At 41.5% G+C, this 25,633-nt stretch overlaps 1 protein-coding gene and 1 pseudogene across 1 annotated transcript; both read right to left on the bottom strand.

The window, feature by feature from the left end:
- Positions 1-166: 166 nt before the first annotated feature.
- On the bottom strand, positions 167-10,480 carry LOC116368093 (vitellogenin-like; annotated as a pseudogene).
- A 3,975-nt stretch (positions 10,481-14,455) lies between these two features.
- Positions 14,456-25,089, bottom strand: LOC116368092 (vitellogenin-like). The gene is made up of 34 exons (XM_031819092.1): positions 24,687-25,089; positions 24,501-24,521; positions 24,208-24,359; positions 23,865-24,116; positions 23,614-23,775; positions 23,375-23,523; positions 23,133-23,283; positions 22,868-23,025; positions 22,638-22,803; positions 20,829-20,954; positions 20,374-20,592; positions 20,062-20,279; positions 19,870-19,967; positions 19,636-19,760; positions 19,441-19,542; positions 19,211-19,330; positions 18,929-19,115; positions 18,739-18,832; positions 18,469-18,654; positions 18,188-18,347; positions 17,855-18,068; positions 17,487-17,770; positions 17,293-17,343; positions 17,111-17,185; positions 16,794-17,000; positions 16,503-16,654; positions 16,258-16,405; positions 16,031-16,157; positions 15,752-15,932; positions 15,569-15,663; positions 15,344-15,438; positions 15,045-15,210; positions 14,799-14,960; positions 14,456-14,690 (listed from the first exon to the last, which is right to left on the bottom strand). The coding sequence occupies exons 1-34, from the start codon at positions 24,724-24,726 to the stop codon at positions 14,578-14,580; spliced, it is 4,956 nt and encodes a 1,651-aa protein (XP_031674952.1). The 5' UTR covers positions 24,727-25,089; the 3' UTR covers positions 14,456-14,577.
- Positions 25,090-25,633: the final 544 nt, after the last annotated feature.

Here is a 25,633-nt window from a genome sequence, read left to right as displayed (position 1 = left end):
AAACTGTCTTTCCTTTCAATGATTGTGATGACAAACAAACAATATGGTCTAAGCTATTGTATTTGTTGTAGATGCAGTGCAATGGAATTGGTATACTGAACAGTCATAGAAAGTTGTGTGTGTTTACAATATAACTCCTCTGTGGAAAAATGTATCAGAGACCATCTTTGAATGCACAGTTGGATTTATTACAATTTGAGTGGTCAATAATGTTGTAGGTTACATCTCAGTGATGTAAAATTACATATTTTCTGTTATAAAAGTTACAGTATCTGCTCCACCAGAGCACTAAATGCACTGCTCAGAGCAGCGACAGGCCACATGGGCTTCTGCCTTCTCCATCAGGTCCACCCTCTTCTCATAGATGCTGCCTCAGACCTTCAGAGCGGTTCAGGTTGGAATCTGTAATAGGAAAGAAAGTAAGAAATTAGGAACTGCAGATCAGTATTTATTGATACATCAGAGCAGTATGGTGTCTTCAGTAAAACAGTTGTCCATTATCCACTCACCGACGGGCAGGCAGTGGAAACCGATGGTGATGGGGGTGGTCCTCACTGGGAGGCATCCAGGCAGACAGCGCAGCACAGGCTCAACAGAGTAGCATTTGGACTCCCTGTCATCAACAATCACCTGCTTCTCCAGCTTCACAGACTCGAGCTTCATGAGACATTCTGACATAGAGAGGTACAGCAATAATATGTTAACTAAATGAACTGACATTTGTAATGCAGCATAAGCGGTAGGCTAAGACTTACCAGACGCATCACGGCAGCTATCAGAAGGAAGCACCCAGGAATGGGCAAAGCTGACTGAGCTCTTGGTCAGGCGGCCACTGGGTGTACGGTACTCCTGTCTGTCTTCTCCATCAGCCTTTCCACAGAGTCCACAGGTCTGTCCCTTCATCCAGTCCACGACTTTAATCTGAGTGCCAAAATCACACAACAACTGTTTTGGTAGCCCTTTAAACAAGTAATACGCTATTCCTACATTTAATGATACAGTATTATTGATATTATGACATAAGATTCCAATCACCTTCCATGTGTTCCTATCAAAGTAGACTTCTTGGAGACCATGGCTTGGGGCATAGAGAGACACACCTTCACCCTTCAGATCGATCTTGATAGAACCTTAGGCAAGAAAATAAACAATGTTGTAGTTTATGGATGAGGCCATTTTCTATTATCTTATTACTGCAGTACATTAGATTATTCTAGTTATTGTGATGTTGATAAATAAGGTTGAAGGAGCATGAGAAACCTGAGGGGTCCTCGTATGGGAGGTTGGCTTTGGAAATTTCCATTCCATTGACCTTCACTATCACATCATTGTCCTCAGGGTACAGGTCAACATCACTGGAAGTGTCAAAGATAATATTTCATACATTGTTATTGATAGAAATATATTTGTGTAAAAGCAATTGTTTTCTAAAACAATACTCACATGTCAGAGATTTTCACATTGATGTGGTTTTCTTCAGATGCGTGATCCTTCTTCAGCAGAACCATGAATTTGAGCTCTATGGTGCAATCCTGAGCCAAAACTTGGTAGCAGGAGAGAGGCATCTTGATCTTGTACTTCCTGTTGTTAAATGTTGTCAATGTGTCTCTGACCATGCTACATTTAACTGGAAAACAATAGTGTTAATTTATACCTTCCTTGCCTTTATTAACGTTGTACTGTGACATTGTTTTGTTTTTTAGTTTTTTTATTGTTTCTGCTTACCTGCATTGACTTCAGAAAACAAGTAGTGGATTTTGTTAACAATGTTGTCATCAAAGGGAGAAAGATCAGTCATAGACTCAATGGGCAGAGAACAGGGGAGGTTCACACCCCGTTTATAAAGTGTCATCTGTGATTTAGATACACAAATCCTCAACAGTCAACCAAGAAGAGAAGTCTGGAGAAATAAAACAGCAGAAAATGCTATTGTGGGAAAAACAATGTTCCTCACCTTGGGTGTTTTCAGAATGACATCCAGGGTCCTTTCAGATGTTGCAACCACAGTGCATTGAATCTGTTTCTCACTATTCTTGTCTTTTTGCATTGGAACCAAGTCAGCCAGGTAATATGGGATGTACCCAGGGATGAATTCAGACACGCTAGAAGAGAAAAGGTTACACAAATCAGAAGTTGTTCTTGATTTGTTCTGTAACATTATTCAGCTATCACTAGCAAATAACAAATGAGTAACCGTACATCCTAACATAGCGCCAAACAGCCTTGGGAACCTTGGGGAGTTTGTCCCAAGACAACCTCAGACGAACTGCAGGGCTTGGACCAACAAGACCAGTCTCAGCAGTGATGAAGGTGTTATAATCCTTGCACTCTGCCCCCCAAGCAATCTTGGCCTAATTAGGAGAACAAAATAAAGTGTACATTTTTTTAGTATACCTTAGATGTTATTGCTACCCATGGTACAACCTAAACATTAAAAAAATGATCAGAAAACGTATATTGTAGCACCATTTACAAGATATTTGATCTTACAGTGACTTTGTGTTTGCTGAGCAGAACACCATCAGCACACAGTTTCCAGTTGTCGTCCTCATCAAGGGCAGCCATAATGATCTGCAGTCTGAAAGTAGCTTTGTTCAAGTAAGCAGTAACCTGGTATCCCTCTATCTTATGGCCAGCTCTCACTAAACGGAAGAGGATGATCACCTTAGGGGCAAGTTTATTGCCAAGGAATTTGTCCTGAGAAGAGAAACACATTTTAAATCTTAATTCATCTCTGCGCTCTCTCCCAATGGCACACAATGAAAGAGATGATAATCTTGACTCAAGTTATGATGGTGAAGTGTCACCTGCTTGTAGATGGCATGGAAGCTAGAGGCACTGCTCTTGCTTCTGGAGATGACCTTGGAGGTGGCTTGAGAGTCCTGCAAACAAACAGCAAAACAAAGCATCAGGGTATTTACGGAAATACTTTTCTACAACGATTTATTTTGTCAACCATACCGTAGATGAAAATTCCTCAATATTGTACCTTGTGATTCTTTTTGAATTTGCGGTCGTTGGGGTCGTAAGGCTGGTCGGGGCCGTCAGGCTATTTGGGTAAAAATACCAATACATTCAATAAATTCTCTTCACATTTTTAACATCTATGTATGTTTGCAACAGGTCTGTGCCTTGTTTGTCAGCTCCATAAATATCTGACTCAAAGAGTTTTGTGAGAAACAGTAACCTTACCTCGGAGATGCGGGAGCTGGAGGAGCTGGAAGAGCTGCTGCTCTCTGATTTGTTGGATATACTAGAGCGAGAGCTGCTGGAACTAGAGCTGCTGGAACTAGAGGAATCTCTGGTGCCGTTCTTCAGATCAGGCACCAGAATTTTCTTGAGCTTCAACAGTACAGTTTTTCCCTCGGGAGCTTCCTCCTCTTCGTTCATGGTGATGACTTTGATAATCTTTTCTGCAGCCTTGGGTCCAACTTGCACTTCAAACTCCAGCCTCTCGATGGCGGGTTCAGATGCTGCTAAAAATGGAATGCATTATAAATAGCTAAACAAATTGTTGCATGTAGATGCTGAACTTGGCGTATTACCAAATGAATGCTTACATTGTTTCACAGAAATAAGGACTGAATGCTTTCCAATTATGTTGTAGAAAAGAGTGTTTCTGATGAAGGCAGCACTCTCTGAGGCAAATTCAAAGCATGCTTTGACTCCAAGCCTTTCGACACAGATTGTCTCCTCAAGATCGACTACAATTGCCTTAAGGATGGGCTTGAAGTTGGATGGCAAATCAGAATAGAGGATCTCGGAAGATCTTGACTGAAAAAATAATATAAATTCACAAAATGTATCAAATGTCTGGGGTCTGTGGTTAATCATTTCTGATTGGTAATGCTTATGGGAATTTAGTTTTGAACAAGTATTTCATACAAACTCACCAAACTTCCAGCAAAAGAGGCAGCAGAGGCTGCAATCATAGATGTGAACTTATCCCTGGACTGCTGTGCACTTCTTGCTACTCCTTGGGCAGGAATCAAGGGAGTTATTCTCTCGACTGGGACATCCTCCACATTTCTTGCGACAGCAAAGGTCTCAATGCTGTTTGAAGGAACATAGATCTCAAGAAATCTGTAGTGTGGCAGCCGTGTTAAAAAAATATGAACTTAATGTAAACAGCTATTACATCCTCTTTTCTGAACAAGAAAAAGATTGCCCTTACTGTGCGACAGCAATATGCTCTGGAGCGGAAACAGGGAAAGCTTCAAACTTGAAGTTGCCATTAGCGATGTCAAGCTGTGCTGCAAATTTTGCAGGGACAATTGTGCGGACCTTAGTTCTTGCCATAATAGCAGCCTGGATGAATGCAGTGTTCACTCCCATCACAGCAAATGTATGCATGACAATGCTACAGGAAGAGGAGACATTTGTTAAATTTACCAAGATTTGTGGTATTAATGATGTCATCAGAAAATATTGGTCTTATACCTACCTTGGTCTAACTTCGGCGTGTAGCTCAATGTTTGTTTCCAATAGCTGGGCAGCATGGAAGGTTTCAGGCAGAGCAGGTGTCAGAGTGGCACGGACTATGAACATAAAGATAAAAGCACATTCATATGGGAGATCAGAGATCTAGCGAAGAACTACTAATTACTAAGCAATAACTATTATGATATAGTTACCATTGACGTATGCTTTAGCGACAGCAGCAGCGTAGTAACTGAGCTCCATGGGCAAACCAACAGCGGTGGGGAAGATGCGACGCACCTCTGCAGCCAGCAGGGGCTTAACATACTGGAAAGTTGCTCCAGCCAACAGTGCCTTCAAGGCATTTTTTCCCAAAGCGTGTGCAGAAGGACTGTTGGCAAGCTGTGGGATATTATTAGGTTTAGCTGTTTTGTCCCTCAACTGTGAATGTTTTATGAATACTTTTGGAGACTATTAAGTTATATCATCTGTTGTACCTGAAGTGCCTGATCGATCATGGACTTGTCAATGTTGGCAAAGGCAATTTCCTGTCCAAAGAACTTCACATATATGGAGGCTAGGGGCTTTCTTGTGTCTAGGGACCTCCAGTCAGACAGCTGTGGATAGATGAGTAAAGCAAACCTGATTGATCAATTTTATTTTTAAAATCCACAGGGATTGAAGCAATTTAAGATAAATGTGTAACATAGTGATCGTTGATACTTACAGCCTTAATGACACGCCTCATCTTGGTGATCCTGTCAGCATTTTCAGGAGCTGGGGGTAATTTCAGAAGAGCCTCCTGGATTCCCTCAGTTCTCACTCCAACCTAAGGGGCAAACATTAAGCTTGGACAGTTTAAAAGTGTTTTAAATGTTCTCAATCATTATCATTTCAAGGAACTTTGAAAAAACGCCTTTACCTCAAGAACATCAGCAGCTGCTCCAGCAAAGTAGGTGCGAGCTTTGGCCACGACAGTTCTGGGGAAAAGGGTGGCAGCATCATTGATGTAGAAAGCACTGGCAGCAGCACCAATCCTTAGGGGATCTTTAAAATGGGGAAAAATGACTGTTAATGATTGATTTTGTTGATGTTTAGTGAATGATGCTAATGGGCCAGTCGTTGCAAGCCAAGGAAGATAAGAGGAGGACCTTACTGGAATAGGCATCCAGGTGGATGGCTTGACTGAAGTGGCAGCTCAATCTTCTACATTTGGTGCTGAGCATCTTGACAGCAACATTGCAGGCAGCAGCACTAAAATGAAGGAATAGCACCTATGTTATTAATTCTGATTCCATAGATATTGAGAGAGATGTAATGACATGTAAAGGTGAAAGAGTGCTCTTACACTGAGGCAAAGTCAGGGGCGGTGCTCCTGGTCAGGGACTTCATGTGAGAGTAGGTGAAGCTAGTCACCTGCAGATTTTTCTCTGTTTTCAGAATGTTAGCTAAAATAATCACCAGGCCCATTGGGGGCTTTGTCTCAAACAGAACAATGCAGGCAAGCATGCGGAGCTCTGGGTGGAGAGCCTTGTCCATGAACAACTGCACAGCAACTTCCTGGACCTATTTCACAACAATAATGCAGAGATTTGAATGGACTTCACTAGTGAGAATGATGATGTTGTCATTTGCAATTTAATGGAGGGACTGTACTCACCATTCTAGGCTCCCTCTTAGCAATGTTCCTCAGGGCCAAGACTGCATCAGCCTGGACTCTCAGGGGCAGAGCAGCAGCTGCAGTTCCAAACACGGGCAGGAGCTTTGTGATTGGTTTAATGCTAGCAGGATGGCCAGCATTACCCAGAGCTTTAAGAACCATGGAGAGTTCCTCAAGTTTGCTATTAGCAACAGCCTGAACAGCAAGTTCGTGGATGGGCTGTGGGAAGACATGTACAGTAGATATGTTTGAATAACCTCAATCAGTAGATCATCATATACATGAGATGACATCTACCTCTTTGAAGAGTATCCCACTAGCACTGACTTTGCTGATAAATCTTTTTTCGAGGGAAATGTACTTGATACGATTGTGATATGTTGCTATCTCACCTATCTATCGTAAGAGCATCTATCTGTTAAGTGACTCAAATGTAAATGATTATAGGAAAATACATCCAGTTTACCTTCACAAGTTCAGCGGGGCAGTTGGGATATTGGACACAGTATTTGGAAACCATGGTACCATAACCAAGCATGGCGATCTCACGTAGAACTGGGTGTGTCTGAATCTTGTGGTTGAAAGCCAGGCTCTGGTGGTGAAAAAGGTATTGTTTTGAGTCATCTTTATATAATTTCTTACAAAATATTGAAGAGATAGGACAGTGTAGAAGGAGTAAAGTGGGTCCAGGATTCACAACCAGACGGTTGCGAGCACATGTGACCAGCTTTAAAAAACTAGGCATATGTCGCACATCACTACTTCACAGGAGAGGCATTTGCAGTTTATTCTTTCAGAAATGCCTCCTGGAACATGTGAACTGTCATGTGCCTTCATAACAAACTTGTATGCCATCTGTAAATATGAATACAATTATTAAATTAGGAGCCTCGTTGGTTTAGCCATGGAAAAATACCTTCCCGCTAGCCATGATTGGCTGAGATAATGAATGGGCTAATGAATGGGCTGGACATGCCGAGAGATGAGTTTGTGTTGGTCTGCTATTTAGCACACTTCTGTCTATAACATGAGCTGCTCGGTATGTGTCAATAATCCTTGCTACAGTGGCTTTTTTGAAAGATATAATGCTAGCTATGGAGATCTGCAAATGTGTTGCTACTGCGCTCCAAACATTGTTGCCCAGAATGTATTAGGTGCTATTGACAAAGATTAGCGGGGAACAGTTGTGATGGACTACTTTCTGTACACAGTCAGTGTGAACCAAAGTGACTTGACAAAACAACGGGCCCAACAAGCTGTAGCTTGCTAAAAACCAAACAGAAAAGACACACTGCCATGAAGTGTTCATCCATGTGTACTGGTAAGAGTGTAGCTACATTCTCAGATATTACAAGTTTCAAATTTTGTCAGAAAGTCATTTTTATTGCAAGTTCAAGCGTACTGTTAGCTAGCTAGCAAATGTTAGTTTGCTGTCTTGCTAGCTAACGGCACGTGTATGATCTCTGTAGTAATATTATTTGTATCTCAGAAAGCCACTTGTAATTGCTGATTACGGCCATCGATTGTATTTCATGAACATGTGTACATGTCCAGACAATAGTAACCATCCACTTAGCTACATGTGGCTGGGGGTGGTTATATAATTTATTTCACATGACCCATCAGTTTTGGACAAGTGTCTGGGTAAGCATAATGTATAATTATAAAATAATTATAAAATATTTTTATCCGGACACTTTCAAAGTCAGATTAGGTTATAGGCCAAGGACTAAATAAAGTGTACTTTACCTGGAGTTTTTCCCTATTTTAGGCTACTACTTTCACCACTTTTAGTCTTGAAATCTTTGGTTGTTTACTACACTACCTTACTCACTCTGTTTAGCTCATGGTCTCACATGTGAATCCTTAAAGAGATGGGTGGGGCTAGGGCTTTAGAGGGTGTGAACGATGCCGAATAGGTTTAAACGCAGAAGCTCTCCAGTAGTTGTAGGAAAAAAGTCAAGGGACATTTTCTCAAAAGTGAGGTTACAAGTTGACCAACTTTCAAAGCAGAATTACTTTCGCATTGTTCCTCAACCGTGGGGTATGATATACCGTTTTGTAGATCTGAGTCTCTACTTTAAATAAAAAAAAACACCAAATGTTGCTACATGAAACTGAATCGAGGCTCTGGGTCACATATGTGTTGAAGGTAGTGGTGTTAACCACCACCTCATGCTACAATTTTTTTTACATCTTAATGAGGAAATCTATAAGAATGCTTAAACATCATTTAAAGGTTTACTTACTTCAACAAGCTTGACAGTCTCCAGATCAGCAGCCACCATATGCACAGCAGCAACCAGAGCCTGAGCAGCCTCAAAAATAGTGATGTCACCAGCCAAAAACTTCTCCTTGATGAATCTCACAGCCACTGATTTTCCGATGGAGGGGACAGCATCAAGGATCCAGTGTCTGAAAAAAAAGGTTTTCTGTCATTGTGTCTTTGTTTGAGCAATTGAGCAATAATTTTTTTTACCTGTAAGCTGGTTTGGCCTTGAACTCAGCCCAGATGGCATTAATAGTCTCAGAGCTTGCCATGCGCAGGAGCTGAATAAACTGCAGAAACTTAAGAGGAGCATCTTCATGGACCTGTGCCGTGTTGTATGTGACCAGATGATTCAGGATCTTCACAGCCTAAACAATTATAATGAAGTGTTTGTATTAAACCTTTGTTATCTGTGGCTTTACATATTGTCAGGCTTATGTATCAAATAATAGATAGAGTCATTGAGTCACTGTACCTGAGCACGTGCGTTGCTGATCTTAAGGAGCTGAATGGGCATCTGGAGAATCTCAGTGGCAAACTCATACCGGATGGATCCACGGTGAACATAGTTATTATCGGGGACAATAATTGGAGCCTTCTTGATCTCAACGAAAGTCAACATTTGTCTGTGAAAGGTAGTTCATGGGAAACTGTTAAACCTATAAGCTTAATAAAATGAAAATGTTTTCCTTTTATACCACAAATCAGTCAACATACTTTGCTTCCATTTGGGCAGCTCCTGACATCTCATTGAATGGTGTGAACTGATGGAGCTCAGTAACAGTGGCCTCCAAGATCAGAGCACCATTGTCAGCGGGCTTCATGAGGTATTTGTAAGTGGCAGCTCCCATCAGGGCCTCCCCTCTCTGTTTAGACAAAACACAGAGTTGTATTGTCATGTGAAGTGTTTCTGGTTATGTTTTTCCAACCCCCAAAATAGATACTTATGCTCATACCTGCCGGCACTCTACACACTTCTCTGTGTAAGCCAGACCAAAGTCCTTCATGATTCTCTGCTGGCAGTTATTGAGATCCTTGCTCTTGGTCAAATGGATGCGTTCTGCCTTGGCATCTTCCCTGATCACATAGTGGGTCTTGCACACTCCCTGAGCTCCAGCCTAACACAAAAGAGAGCATGAGTGAGGAATTCAAACATTGCTTACTGAAACATGTTTTGCATCTAAATATGTACATATACAAGTTTTACCTCCTGCAACTCATAGACATTTTGTGTCTTCTTGATGTTGAGCTGAAGAATGTTCAGGATACCTCTATGGACATTCAGCACTGTTTCAGAGACAGCAGTGGGGGCAAATACCTTACCCACAACACCCTTGGCATACTCAAACTTGATGGGAATCGAGAACTGAGCAGCCAGGGCTGAAGTGAGTTTTGCAGCTGGGACGAAAGGATCGTTGGGCCACACACCACTGTACTCAAAGATCTCAGGGTTCACAAGCTACAAGAAGATATCAATTGATGTATTAGTCAATGTAATGGACATTACATTAAGATATTGTTGGTGTGGGAACTTCATGTATAATAAATACCTTCAGCAAGTAGGTATTCTCTGCAACTGCACTGATAAGAACTTTGCTGATTACTTTTACTCCAGCTCTAGCCAGACCCTCCTCAGGCAGACCACCCAGGAGCAGTGCCTCATACTTGTACACATAGGTCTTACTGGCTTCAAAATCAGGGGCTGTAATAACAATCAAAACATATTTGATGATCTTGTGATCTGAGAACTGGTTTTACTTAATTTATTCAACTAGAAAAAAATGCAGAAGTGAAACTACCTAATAAACATAAGTAAAAATCCATAAAAATAATATGTACTTACCAAAGTTAACAGATTGACTCGCTACAAGATAAAACAAAAATTATTGTCACAATATGTTACTGAATGTTTTTCAAAAAATGTCATAGATACAGAATTGTACATTTCAATATTTACATAACTTAGTTATATTTACATGAAGTTAGTTATAATATCTGCACTAGAATAAGACAGAAAAACTGTACTTACCCACAAGGGCTAGAGTCAGTGCAAGTACTACTGCTCTCATGGCCAGTGTGATGTGAGGAACAACAGTCCCAGTCCACCTTTTAAAGAAGTGCTCTATCGACAAAAACAATCGTAACAAAATATATCATTAACTAATGTTTCATAAGTTGAGATCAGTATGTGCTCATAATAAAGCCTGTTGAGTTGGTTATCACTAGTTCTGAGGTGGCCACATACACCCGTAGGTTAGGTTAACCTGCCCCACTGCCATTTAGCCCTTTACAGATCAATGTCCATCTAAGTCAGTTCTTTAATGAAAATTATCTAGAGAATCACGTGTTGTTTTATCCAACAAGTTATGTGTACTACAACCTTCATTTTTCTTTAAATATTACATTAGTTATTTTTCTCTATTTATCTGATAGACTGCATCCAATTTGTTGAGTAGAGTGTTGGAGGCTATTTTGTAAATGACATCGCCGAAGTTGAGGATCGGTAGGATGGTCGGTTTTACGAGGGTGTGTTTGGCAGCATGAGTGAAGGATGCTTTGTTGCGAAATAGGAAGCCGATTCTAGATAAAATTTTGGATTTGAGATGTTTAATGTGAGTCTGGAAGGAGAGTTTACAGTCTAACCAGACACCTAGGTATTTGTAGTTGTCCACATATTCTAAGTCAGAACCGTCCAGAGTAGTGATGCTGTGCGGGCAGCGATCGGTTGAAAAGCATGCATTTGGTTTAACTTGCATTTAAGAGCAGTTGGAGGCCACGGAAGGAGAGTTGTATGGCATTGAAGCTCGTCTGGAGGTTAGTTAACACAGTGTCCAAAGAGGGGCCAAAGGTATACAGAATGGTGTCGTCTGTGTAGAGATGGACCAAAGAATCACCAGCAGCAAGTCCGACATCATTGATGTATACAGAGAAGAGAGTCGGCCCTAGAATTGAACCCTGTGGCACCCCCATAGAGACTGCCAGAGGTCTGGACAACAAGCCCTCCGATTTGTCACACCGAACTCTATCAGAGAAGTAGTTGGTGAACCATGCAAGGCAGTCATTTGAGAAACCAAGGCTGTTGAGTCTGCCAATAAGAATGTTGTGATTGACAGAGTCGAAAGCCTTAGCCAGGTCGATGAATACCGCTGCACAGTAATGTCTCTTATCGATGGCGGTTATGATATCGTTTAGGACTTTGAGCGTGGCTGAGGTACACCCATGACCAGCTCTGAAACCAGATTGCATAGCGGAGTGGGGATGCATTTATAGTGTTATGCCCAGTCCTCAACCCTGATTGGTTTACATTCCAAATACATTTAAAGCTGTACATTTGCCAAGGATTCTAGAATCTTAGCTAGACAAGGAAGCCTTGAAAAGGGGAGATAATTATTAAGATCACTACTATCCCCGCCCCTATGGAGTGGTAGCACAAGAGCTGATTTCCATACTTTTGGAATCCTGTCTTTCTTGATAATGTTTAATAAAACATTTTAGGTTATTGAGCCAACAATGATGGGCGCTGCATACTTAAGCAGCCCTGGATCCAAGTGGTTACCCCCTATGGATGTATTGTTGTCTATTGCTTGCAAAGCATCCAGGATTTTTTTTTGTAAATAGCCTAAAAGAAAAGCTTTGACTAATTGCCTTTTAATGAGGAGAACTTCCGTCTGGCCACTCTACCATGAAGGCCTGATTGGTGGAGTGCTGCAGAGATGGTTGTCCTTCTGGAAGGTTCTCCTATCCCCACAGAGGAACTCTGGAGCTCTGTCAGAGTGACCATCGGGTTCTTGGTCACATCCCTGAGTAAGGCCCCCCTCCTCCGATTGCTCGAATCTTGGTGGTTCCAAACTTCTTCCATTTAAGAATGATGGAGGCCACTGTGTTCTTGGGTACCCTCCCCCAGATCTGTGCTTTGACATAATCCTGTCTCGGAGCTCTACTGACAATTCCTTCAACCTCATGGCTTGTTTTTTTGCTCTGACATACACTGTCAACTGTGGGACCTTATATAGACAGGTATGTGCCTTTCCAAATCATGTCCAATCAATTGAATTTATCATCATGTTGTAGAAACATCTTAATTATGATCAATGGAAACAGGATGCACCTGAGCTCAATTTTGAGTCTCATAACAAACCATCTGAATCCAAGGCTTTTGATTGGGGAAGCAGCGAACCTTCACTGTGGTGACAATGTCGTCGATGCATTTCCTATTGAAGCCGGTAACGGAGGTGGTTAGCTCATCAATGCTATTGTCTTAGTCCCGGAATATATTCTAGTCAGCGCTAGCAAAGCTGTCCTGTAGCATAGCCTCCAATTCAGAGGACCATTTCTCAATGCAACACATCATGGGTACTTCCCCTTTGAGCTTCTGTTTGTAGACAGGGAGCAGGAGTATAGAGTCATGATCTGATTTGCCAAAAGGGTGATGAGGAAAGGCCTTGTATGCTTGCTTGTGGCTAGAGTAGCATTGGTTTTATCGCCCCTTGTGGCATAGGAGTTGTGTTGATGGAAGTTGGGAATATGTGTCTTAAATGACTAGGAATTTAATGACAAGGAACTTAATGACTAGGAACTTAATGACTAGGAACTAACAAGGAAAACAGCCTCCGAGGGCATGGTTTCCTGCCTGTTTTTCTTATCCTGAGATTGAACATATACAGCAATCACGATAACAGCTGAAAACTCTCTCGGGGGTAGAAAGTTTGGCATTTGTCCATCAAGTATTCCAAGACGGGTGAGCAATGGGTAGAAACTTCCATTGCGCTAGAGTTAGGACACCATTTACTGTTGATGAAGAGGCATACACCTCCTCCTGTCAATTTTCCTGAATCCAATGTCCTGTCCGCTCTGTGAATGGAGAATCCATCGAGTTGGATTGCCATGGGGGCAAGGCCAAGTGTTTTTGGGACGGACAAGGCCCCTGACTGTGTTTTGATAGAGCCATAATATTTTGACTTCTGAGTGACAGAGGGACAAGTTAGTGTGGTTTTTAAGGTAATGTTTTTGTTCGTAGATGTCATTTGTATAGATTTCATGTCAAAAGTATTTTTATTGTATTACCTTTTGTTAAAGTCATGTAGTTTTATACATTTGAATGTGAGACAACGTAATGTATTTGTTTTCATAGTCAACATAGTTTTTTCTTAACCTGTTATGGTTGCAATCCCGATACCGGGATCGATATGACAACTACCAGTGAAAATAGAGGGCGCCAAAAGTCAAAACACAGAAATCTCATAATTACAATTCCCAAAACATACATGTGTCTTATATAATTTTAAATCAATTTTTGTTGATAATCCCACCAAAGTGTCCGATTTCAAATAGGCTTTTCAGCGAAAGCACTACAAACGATTATGTTAGGTCTCCACCAAACCACAATAAGCAGACATTTTCCAGCAAAATATAGCCAAAATATAGCCTTCCAAAAACATCAAGTGATTTTGCATAGCCACATCACTCAACAGAAATACTCATCATAAATTTAGATGATAATATAGTTATACACATGGAATTATAGATATACCTCTCCTTAATTCAACCGCTGTGTCAGATTTTTTTTTAAACGGAAAAAGAAATGCATGCAATAATCTGAGCTCAGATTTCTGACTTCCTGTTTTGACTTCAACTCAGGATTTTGCCTGCCAATATGAGTTCTGTTATACTCACATACATCATTCAAACAGTTTTAGAAACTTCAGAGTGTTTTCTATCCAATACTAATAATACTATGCAAATATTAAAAACTATGACAGAGTAGCAGGCCGTTTGGTATGGGCACCTTTTCATCCAAGCTACTCAATACTGCCCCTGCAGACATAAACAATTTAATAGTGAATATAATTTTAGAATGTGCATTCAGTGAAATGTTGCTGATACACCAACACCAAATGGGAAAAGAGATATAGTTCTTTACATTGATTTATGAAATTGACAAACTGTCTTTCCTTTCAATTGATTGTGATGACAACAAAACAATATTGGTCTAAGCTATTGTATTTGTTGTAGATGCAGTGCAATGGAATTGGTATACTGAACAGTCATAGAAAGTTGCGTGTGTTTACAATATAACTCCTCTGTGGAAAAATGTATCAGAGACCATCTTTGAATGCACAGTTGGATTTATTACAATTTGAGTGGTCAATAATGTTGTAGGTTACATCTCAGTGATGTAAAATTACATATTTTCTGTTATAAAAGTTACAGTATCTGCTCCACCAGAGCACTAAATGCACTGCTCAGAGCAGCGACAGGCCACATGGGCTTCTGCCTTCTCCATCAGGTCCACACTCTTCTCATAGATGCTGCTCAGACCTTCAGAGCGGTTCAGGTTGGAATCTGTAATAGGAAAGAAAGTAAGAAATTAGGAACTGCAGATCAGTATTTATTGGATACATCAGAGCAGTATGGTGTCTTCAGTAAAACAGTTGTCCATTATCCACTCACCGACGGGCAGGCAGTGGAAACCGATGGTGATGGGGGTGGTCCTCACTGGGAGGCATCCAGGCAGACAGCGCAGCACAGGCTCAACAGAGTAGCATTTGGACTCCCTGTCATCAACAATCACCTGCTTCTCCAGCTTCACAGACTCGAGCTTCATGAGACATTCTGACATAGAGAGGTACAGCAATAATATGTTAACTAAATGAACTGACATTTGTAATGCAGCATAAGCGGTAGGCTAAGACTTACCAGACGCATCACGGCAGCTATCAGAAGGAAGCACCCAGGAATGGGCAAAGCTGACTGAGCTCTTGGTCAGGCGGCCACTGGGTGTACGGTACTCCTGTCTGTCTTCGCCATCAGCCTTTCCACAGAGTCCACAGGTCTGTCCCTTCATCCAGTCCACGACTTTAATCTGAGTGCCAAAATCACACAACAACTTAGAACAACTGTAGCTTATGTTTTGGTAGCCCTTTAAACAAGTAATACGCTATTCATACATTTAATGATACAGTATTATTGATATTATGACATAAGATTCCAATCACCTTCCATGTGTTCCTATCAAAGTAGACTTCTTGGAGACCATGGCTTGGGGCATAGAGAGACACACCTTCACCCTTCAGACCGATCTTGATAGAACCTTAGGCAAGAAAATAAACAATGTTGTAGTTTATGGATGAGGCCATTTTCTATTATCTTATTACTGCAGTACATTAGATTATTCTAGTTATTGTGATGTTGATAAATAAGGTTGAAGGAGCATGAGAAACCTGAGGGGTCCTCGTATGGGAGGTTGGCTTTGGAAATTTCCATTCCATTGACCTTCACTATCACATCATTGTCCTCAGGGTACAGGTCAACATCACTGGAAGTGTCAAAGATAATATTTCATACATTGTTATTGATAGAAATATATTTGTGTAAAAGCAATTGTTTTCTAAAACAATACTCACATGTCAGAGATTTTCACATTGATGTGGTTTTCAGATGCGTGATCCTTCTTCAGCAGAACCATGAATTTGAGCTCTATGGTGCAATCCTGAGCCAAAACTTGGTAGCAGGAGAGAGGCATCTTGATCTTGTACTTCCTGTTGTTAAATGTTGTCAATGTGTCTCTGACCATGCTACATTTAACTGGAAAACAATAGTGTTAATTTATACCTTCCTTGCCTTTATTAACGTTGTACTGTGACATTGTTTTGTTTTTTAGTTTTTTTATTGTTTCTGCTTACCTGCGTTGACTTCAGAAAACAAGTAGTGGATTTTGTTAACAATGTTGTCATCAAAGGGAGAAAGATCAGTCATAGACTCAATGGGCAGAGAACAGGGGAGGTTCACACCCCGTTTATAAAGTGTCATCTGTGATTTAGATACACAAATCCTCAACAGTCAACCAAGAAGAGAAGTCTGGAGAAATAAAACAGCAGAAAATGCTCGTGGGAAAAACAATGTTCCTCACCTTGGGTGTTTTCAGAATGACATCCAGGGTCCTTTCAGATGTTGCAACCACAGTGCATTGAATCTGTTTCTCACTATTCTTGTCTTTTTGCATTGGAACCAAGTCAGCCAGGTAATATGGGATGTACCCAGGGATGAATTCAGACACGCTAGAAGAGAAAAGGTTACACAAATCAGAAGTTGTTCTTGATTTGTTCTGTAACATTATTCAGCTATCACTAGCAAATAACAAATGAGTAACCGTACATCCTAACATAGCGCCAAACAGCCTTGGGAACCTTGGGGAGTTTGTCCCAAGACAACCTCAGACGAACTGCAGGGCTTGGACCAACAAGACCAGTCTCAGCAGTGATGAAGGTGTTATAATCCTTGCACTCTGCCCCCCAAGCAATCTTGGCCTAATTAGGAGAACAAAATAAAGTGTACATTTTTTTAGTATACCTTAGATGTTATTGCTACCCATGGTACAACCTAAACATTAAAAAAACGCTCAGAAAACGTATATTGTAGCACCATTTACAAGATATTTGATCTTACAGTGACTTTGTGTTTGCTGAGCAGAACACCATCAGCACACAGTTTCCAGTTGTCGTCCTCATCAAGGGCAGCCATAATGATCTGCAGTCTGAAAGTAGCTTTGTTCAAGTAAGCAGTAACCTGGTATCCCTCTATCTTATGGCCAGCTCTCACTAAACGGAAGAGGATGATCACCTTAGGGGCAAGTTTATTGCCAAGGAATTTGTCCTGAGAAGAGAAACACATTTTAAATCTTAATTCATCTCTGCGCTCTCTCCCAATGGCACACAATGAAAGAGATGATAATCTTGACTCAAGTTATGATGGTGAAGTGTCACCTGCTTGTAGATGGCATGGAAGCTAGAGGCACTGCTCTTGCTTCTGGAGATGACCTTGGAGGTGGCTTGAGAGTCCTGCAAACAAACAGCAAAACAAAGCATCAGGGTATTTACGGAAATACTTTTCTACAAACATTTATTTTGTCAACCATACCGTAGATGAAAATTCCTCAATATTGTACCTTGTGATTCTTTTTGAATTTGCGGTCGTAAGGCTGGTCGGGGTCGTCAGGCTATTTGGGTAAAAATACCAATACATTCAATAAATTCTCTTCACATTTTTAACATCTATGTATGTTTGCAACAGGTCTGTGCCTTGTTTGTCAGCTCCATAAATATCTGACTCAAAGAGTTTTGTGAGAAACAGTAGCCTTACCTCGGAGATGCGGGAGCTGGAGGAGCTGGAAGAGCTGCTGCTCTCTGATTTGTTGGATATACTAGAGCGAGAGCTGCTGGAACTAGAGCTGCTGGAACTAGAGGAATCTCTGGTGCCGTTCTTCAGATCAGGCACCAGAATTTTCTTGAGCTTCAACAGTACAGTTTTTCCCTCGGGAGCTTCCTCCTCTTCGTTCATGGTGATGACTTTGATAATCTTTTCTGCAGCCTTGGGTCCAACTTGCACTTCAAACTCCAGCCTCTCGATGGCAGGTTCAGATGCTGCTAAAAATGGAATGCATTATGAATAGCTAAACAAATTGTTGCATGTATATGCTGAACTTGGCGTATTACCAAATGAATGCTTACATTGTTTCACAGAAATAAGGACTGAATGCTTTCCAATTATGTTGTAGAAAAGAGTGTTTCTGATGAAGGCAGCACTCTCTGAGGCAAATTCAAAGCATGCTTTGACTCCAAGCCTTTCGACACAGATTGTCTCCTCAAGATCGACTACAATTGCCTTAATGATGGGCTTGAAGTTGGATGGCAAATCAGAATAGAGGATCTCGGAAGATCTTGACTGAAAAAATTATATAAATTCACAAAATGTATCAAATGTCTGGGGTCTGTGGTTAATCATTTCTGATTGGTAATGCTTATGGGAATTTAGTTTTGAACAAGTATTTCATACAAACTCACCAAACTTCCAGCAAAAGAGGCAGCAGAGGCTGCAATCATAGATGTGAACTTATCCCTGGACTGCTGTGCACTTCTTGCTACTCCTTGGGCAGGAATCAAGGGAGTTATTCTCTCGACTGGGACATCCTCCACATTTCTTGCGACAGCAAAGGTCTCAATGCTGTTTGAAGGAACATAGATCTCAAGAAATCTGTAGTGTGGCAGCCGTGTTAAAAAAATATGAACTTAATGTAAACAGATATTACATCCTCTTTTCTGAACAAGAAAAAGATTGCCCTTACTGTGCGACAGCAATATGCTCTGGAGCGGAAACAGGGAAAGCTTCAAACTTGAAGTTGCCATTAGCGATGTCAAGCTGTGCTGCAAATTTTGCAGGGACAATTGTGCGGACCTTAGTTCTTGCCATAATAGCAGCCTGGATGAATGCAGTGTTCACTCCCATCACAGCAAATGTATGCATGACAATGCTACAGGAAGAGGAGACATTTGTTAAATTTACCAAGATTTGTGGTATTAATGATGTCATCAGAAAATATTGGTCTTATACCTACCTTGGTCTAACTTCGGCGTGTAGCTCAATGTTTGTTTTCAATAGCTGGGCAGCATGGAAGGTTTCAGGCAGAGCAGGTGTCAGAGTGGCACGGACTATGAACATAAAGATAAAAGCACATTCATATGGGAGATCAGAGATCTAGCGAAGAACTACTAATTACTAAGCAATAACTATTATGATATAGTTACCATTGACGTATGCTTTAGCGACAGCAGCAGCGTAGTAACTGAGCTCCATGGGCAAACCAACAGCGGTGGGGAAGATGCGACGCACCTCTGCAGCCAGCAGGGGCTTAACATACTGGAAAGTTGCTCCAGCCAACAGTGCCTTCAAGGCATTTTTTCCCAAAGCGTGTGCAGAAGGACTGTTGGCAAGCTGTGGGATATTATTAGGTTTAGCTGTTTTGTCCCTCAACTGTGAATGTTTTATGAATACTTTTGGAGACTATTAAGTTATATCATCTGTTGTACCTGAAGTGCCTGATCGATGATGGACTTGTCAATGTTGGCAAAGGCAATTTCCTGTCCAAAGAACTTCACATATATGGAGGCTAGGGGCTTTCTTGTGTCTAGGGACCTCCAGTCAGACAGCTGTGGATAGATGAGTAAAGCAAACCTGATTGATCAATTTTATTTTTAAAATCCACAGGGATTGAAGCAATTTAAGATAAATGTGTAACATAGTGATCGTTGATACTTACAGCCTTAATGACACGCCTCATCTTGGTGATCCTGTCAGCATTTTCAGGAGCTGGGGGTAATTTCAGAAGAGCCTCCTGGATTCCCTCAGTTCTCACTCCAACCTAAGGGGCAAACATTAAGCTTGGACAGTTTAAAAGTGTTTTAAATGTTCTCAATCATTATCATTTCAAGGAACTTTGAAAGAAGGCCTTTACCTCAAGAACATCAGCAGCTGCTCCAGCAAAGTAGGTGCGAGCTTTGGCCACGACAGTTCTGGGGAAAAGGGTGGCAGCATCGTTGATGTAGAAAGCACTGGCAGCAGCACCAATCCTCATGGGATCTTTAAAATGGGGAAAAATGACTGTTAATGATTGACTTTGTTGATGTTTAGTGAATGATGCTAATGGGCCAGTCGTTGCAAGCCAAGGAAGATAAGAGGAGGACCTTACTGGAATAGGCATCCAGGTGGATGGCTTGACTGAAGTGGCAGCTCAATCTTCTAAATTTGGTGCTGAGCATCTTGACAGCAACATTGCAGGCAGCAGCACTAAAATGAAGGAATAGCACCTATGTTATTAAATCTGATTCCATAGATATTGAGAGAGATGTAATGACATGTAAAGGTGAAAGAGTGCTCTTACACTGAGGCAAAGTCAGGGGCGGTGCTCCTGGTCAGGGACTTCATGTGAGAGTAGGTGAAGCTAGCCACCTGCAGATTTTTCTCTGTTTTCAGAATGCTAGCTAAAATAATCACCAGGCCCATTGGGGGCTTTGTCTCAAACAGAACAATGCAGGCAAGCATGCGGAGCTCTGGGTGGAGAGCCTTGTCCATGAACAACTGCACAGCAACTTCCTGGACCTATTTCACAACAATAATGCAGAAATTTGAATGGACTTCGCCAATGAGAATGATGATGTTGTCATTTGCAATTTAATGGAGGGACTGTACTCACCATTCTAGGCTCCCTCTTAGCAATGTTCCTCAGGGCCAAGACTGCATCAGCCTGGACTCTCAGGGGCAGAGCAGCAGCTGCAGTTCCAAACACGGGCAGGAGCTTTGTGATTGGTTTAATGCTAGCAGGATGGCCAGCATTACCCAGAGCTTTAAGAACCATGGAGAGTTCCTCAAATTTGCTATTAGCAACAGCCTGAACAGCAAGTTCGTGGATGGGCTGTGGGAAGACATGTACAGTAGATATGTTTGAATAACCTCAATCAGTAGATCATCATGTACATGAGATGACATCTACCTCTTTGAAGAGTATCTCAATAGCACTGACTTTGCTGATAAATCTTTTTTGAGGGAAATTGATTGTGATATGTTGCTATCTCACCTATCTATCGTAAGAGCATCTATCTGTTAAGTGACTCAAATGTAAATGATTATAGGAAAATACATCCAGTTTACCTTCACAAGTTCAGCGGGGCAGTTGGGATATTGAACACAGTATTTGGAAACCATGGTACCATAACCAAGCATGGCGATCTCACGTAGAACTGGGTGTGTCTGAATCTTGTGGTTGAAAGCCAGGCTCTGGTGGTGAAAAAGGTATTGTTTTGAGTCATCTTTATATAATTTCTTACAAAATATTGAAGAGATAGGACAGTGTAGAAGGAGTAAAGTGGGTCCAGGATTCGCAACCGGACGGTTGCGAGCACATATGTAACCAGCTTCAAAAAGCTAGGCGTATGTCGCACATCACTACTTCACAGGAGATGCATTTGCAGTTTATTCTTTCAGAAATGCCTCCTGGAACATGTGAACTGTCATGTGCCTTCATAACAAACTTGTATGCCATCTGTAAATATGAATACAATTGTTAAATCAGGAGCCTAGTTGGTTTAGCCATGGAAAAATACCTTCCCGCTAGCCATGATTGGCTGAGATAATGATAGGCTAATGAATGGGCTGGACATGCCGAGAGATGAGTTTGTGTTGGTCTGCTATGTAGCACACTTCTGTCTATAACATGAGCTGCTCGGTATATGTCAATAATCCTTGCTACAGTGGCTTTTTTGAAAGATATAATGCTAGCCATGGAGATCTGCAAATGTGTTGCTACTGCGCTCAACAACATTGTTGCCCAGAATTTATTAGGTGCTATCGACAAAGATTAGTGGGAAAAAGTTGTGATGGACTACTTTCTTTCACACAGTCAGTGTGAACCGAAGTGACTTGACACAACAACGGGCCCAACAAGCTGTAGCTTGCTACAAAACAAACAGAAAAGACACACTGCCATGAAGTGTTCATCCATGTATACTGGTAAGAGTGTAGCTACATTCTCAGATATTACAAGTTTCAAATTGTCAGAAAGTCATTTTCATTGCAAGTTCAAGCGTACTGTTAGCTAGCTAGCAAATGTTAGCTTGCTGGCTTGCTAGCTAACGGCACGTGTATGATCTTTGTAGTAATATTATTTGTATCTCAGAAAGCCACTTGTATTGTAATTGCTGATTACGGCCATCGATTGTATTTCATGAACATGTGTACATGTCCAGACAATAGTAACCATCCACTTAGCTACAAGTGGTTGGGGGTGGTTATATAATTTATTTCACATGACCCATCAGTTTTGGATAAGTGTCTGGGTAAACATAATGTTTATTATATTAATTATATTAATTATAAAATAATTATAAAATATTTTTATCTGGACACTTTCAAAGTCAGATTAGGATATAGGCCAAGGACTAGATAAAGTGCATTTTTAACTGGAGTTTTCCCTATTTTAGGCTACTACTTTCACCACTTTTACTCTTGAAATCTTTGGTTGTTTACTACACTATCTTACTCACTCTGTTTAGCTCATGGTCTCACATGTGAATCCTTAAAGAGATGGGTGGGGCTAGGGCTTTAGAGGGTGTGAACGATGCCAAATAGGTTTAAACGCAGAAGCTCTCCAGTAGTTGTAGGAAAAAATTGAAGGGACATTTTCTCAAAAGTGAGGTTACAAGTTGACCAACCTTCAAAGCAGAATTACTTTTGCATTGTTCCTCAACTGTGTTGTATGATATACCGTTTTGTAGATCTGAGTCTCTACTTTAAATAAAAAAAGCACCAAATGTTGCTACATAAAACTGAATCGAGGCGCTGGGTCACATATGTGTTGACGGTAGTAGTGTTAACCACTAGACCACCTCATGCTACAATTTTTAGTCATCTTAATGAGGAAATCTATAAGAATGCTTAAACATCATTTAAAGGTTTACTTACTTCAACAAGCTTGACAGTCTCCAGATCAGCAGACACCATATGCACAGCGGCAACCAGAGCCTGAGCAGCCTCAAAAATAGTGATGTCACCAGCCAAAAACTTCTCCTTGATGAATCTCACAGCCACTGAACTTCCGATAGAGGGGACAGCATCCAGGATCCAGTGTCTGAAAAAAAAGGTTTTCTGTCATTGTGTCTTTGTTTGAGCAATTGAGCAATAATTTTTTTTACCTGTAAGCTGGTTTGGCCTTGAACTCAGCCCAGATGGCATTAATAGTCTCAGAGCTTGCCATGCGCAGGAGCTGAATAAACTGCAGAAACTTAAGAGGAGCATCTTCATGGACCTGTGCCGTGTTGTATGTGACCAGATGATTCAGGATCTTCACAGCCTAAACAATTATAATGAAGTGTTTGTATTAAACCTTTGTTATCTGTGGCTTTACATATTGTCAGGCTTATGTATCAAATAATAGATAGAGTCATTGAGTCACTGTACCTGAGCACGTGCGTTGCTGATCTTAAGGAGCTGAATGGGCATCTGGAGAATCTCAGTGGCAAACTCATACCGGATGGATCCACGGTGAACATAGTTATTATCGGGGACAATAATTGGAGCCTTCTTGATCTCAACGAAAGTCAACATTTGTCTGTGAAAGGTAGTTCATGGGAAACTGTTAAACCTATAAGCTTAATAAAATGAAAATGTTTTCCTTTTATACCACAAATCAGTCAACATACTTTGCTTCCATTTGGGCAGCTCCTGACATCTCATTGAATGGTGTGAACTGATGGAGCTCAGTAACAGTGGCCTCCAAGATCAGAGCACCATTGTCAGCGGGCTTCATGAGGTATTTGTAAGTGGCAGCTCCCATCAGGGCCTCCCCTCTCTGTTTAGACAAAACACAGAGTTGTATTGTCATGTGAAGTGTTTCTGGTTATGTTTTTCCAACCCCCAAAATAGATACTTATGCTCATACCTGCCGGCACTCTACACACTTCTCTGTGTAAGCCAGACCAAAGTCCTTCATGATTCTCTGCTGGCAGTTATTGAGATCCTTGCTCTTGGTCAAATGGATGTGCTCTGCCTTGGCATCTTCCCTGATCACATAGTGGGTCTTGCACACTCCCTGAGCTCCAGCCTAACACAAAAGAGAGCATGAGTGAGGAATTCAAACATTGCTTACTGAAACATGTTTTGCATCTAAATATGTACATATACAAGTTTTACCTCCTGCAACTCATAGACGTTTTGTGTCTTCTTGATGTTGAGCTGAAGAATGTTCAGGATACCTCTATGGACATTCAGCACTGTTTCAGAGACAGCAGTGGGGGCAAATACCTTACCCACAACACCCTTGGCATACTCAAACTTGATGGGAATCGAGAACTGAGCAGCCAGGGCTGAAGTGAGTTTTGCAGCTGGGACAAAAGGATCGTTGGGCCACACACCACTGTACTCAAAGATCTCAGGGTTCACAAGCTACAAGAAGATATCAATTGATATATTAGTCAATGTAATGGACATTACATTAAGATATTGTTGGTGTGGGAACTTCATGTATAATAAATACCTTCAGCAAGTAGGTATTCTCTGCAACTGCACTGATAAGAACTTTGCTGATTACTTTTACTCCAGCTCTAGCCAGACCCTCCTCAGGCAGACCACCCAGGAGCAGTGCCTCATACTTGTACACATAGGTCTTACTGGCTTCAAAATCAGGGGCTGTAATAACAATCAAAACATATTTGATGATCTTGTGATCTGAGAACTGGTTTTACTTAATTTATTCAACTAGAGAAAAATGCAGAAGTGAAACTACCTAATAAACATAAGTAAAAATCCATAAAAATAATATGTACTTACCAAAGTTAACAGATTGACTCGCTACAAGATAAAACAAAAATTATTGTCACAATATGTTACTGAATGTTTTTCAAAAAATGTCATAGATACAGAATTGTACATTTCAATATTTACATAACTTAGTTATATTTACATGAAGTTAGTTATAATATCTGCACTAGAATAAGACAGAAAAACTGTACTTACCCACAAGGGCTAGAGTCAGTGCAAGTACTACTGCTCTCATGGCCAGTGTGATGTGAGGAACAACAGTCCCAGTCCACCTTTTAAAGAAGTGCTCTATCGACAAAAACAATCGTAACAAAATATATCATTAACTAATGTTTCATAAGTTGAGATCAGTATGTGCTCATAATAAAGCCTGTTGAGTTGGTTATCACTAGTTCTGAGGTGGCCACATACACCCGTAGGTTAGGTTAACATGCCCCACTGCCATTTAGCACTTCACAGATCAATGTCCATCTCAGTCAGTTCTTTAATGAAAATTATCTGGAGAATCACGTGTTGTTTTATCCAACAAGTTATGTGTACTACAACCTTCATTTTTCTTTAAATATTACATTAGTTGTTTTTCTCTATTTATCTGATAGACTGCATCCAATTTGTTGAGTAGAGTGTTGGAGGCTACGTGGACCCCACTTCACCACAGTCTTTCTCCGCCTCATTGTCCGCCTCCGTGGCCTCCTAAACACGGCAACCCTGCTAAATGGCCCCACTGGACTGAGGGGCAGCTCGGGACTGAGGGGCAGGGCAGACTGGAGACTCCGGCAACGCTGGAGAGGAGGAAGGCTCTGGCAGCGCTGGACAGAGGAGCTCTGGCGCCTCTGGACTGAGGGGCTCTGGCGCCTCTGGACTGAGGGGCTCTGTCGCCTCTGGACTGAGGGGCTCTGTCGCCTCTGGACTGAGGGGCTCTGGCGCCTCTGGACTGAGGGGCTCTGGCGCCTCTGGACTGAGGGGCTCTGGAGCCTCTCTCCCGCCTGTCCGGCGCTACCAGAGCTTCCGCCCCTCAGTCCAGAGGAGCCAGAACCCCTCAGTCCAGAGGAGCCAGAGCCCCTCAGTCCCGAGCTGCCCCTCAGTCCCGAGCTGCCCCTCAGTCCCGAGCTGCCCCTCAGTCCCGAGCTGCCCCTCAGTCC

Source organism: Oncorhynchus kisutch, unplaced genomic scaffold (genome assembly GCF_002021735.2).
Source record: "Oncorhynchus kisutch isolate 150728-3 unplaced genomic scaffold, Okis_V2 scaffold1830, whole genome shotgun sequence".
Lineage (NCBI taxonomy): Eukaryota > Metazoa > Chordata > Actinopteri > Salmoniformes > Salmonidae > Oncorhynchus > Oncorhynchus kisutch.
Note: the sequence above shows the minus strand (reverse complement) of the source record. Positions and strands in the feature narration are given on the sequence as shown.

Excerpts from the sequence above, each read along its gene's own strand:
- LOC116368092 (XM_031819092.1), bottom strand. The coding sequence starts at position 24,726 with ATGAGAGCAGTAGTACTTGCACTGACTCTAGCCCTTGTGG. Across the intron at positions 23,524-23,613 it reads AGTGTGTAGAGTGCCGGCAG|AGAGGGGAGGCCCTGATGGG; the intron begins GTATGAGCATAA and ends TTGTCTAAACAG. Across the intron at positions 16,158-16,257 it reads TCATTCTGAAAACACCCAAG|ATGACACTTTATAAACGGGG; the intron begins GTGAGGAACATT and ends TCTAAATCACAG.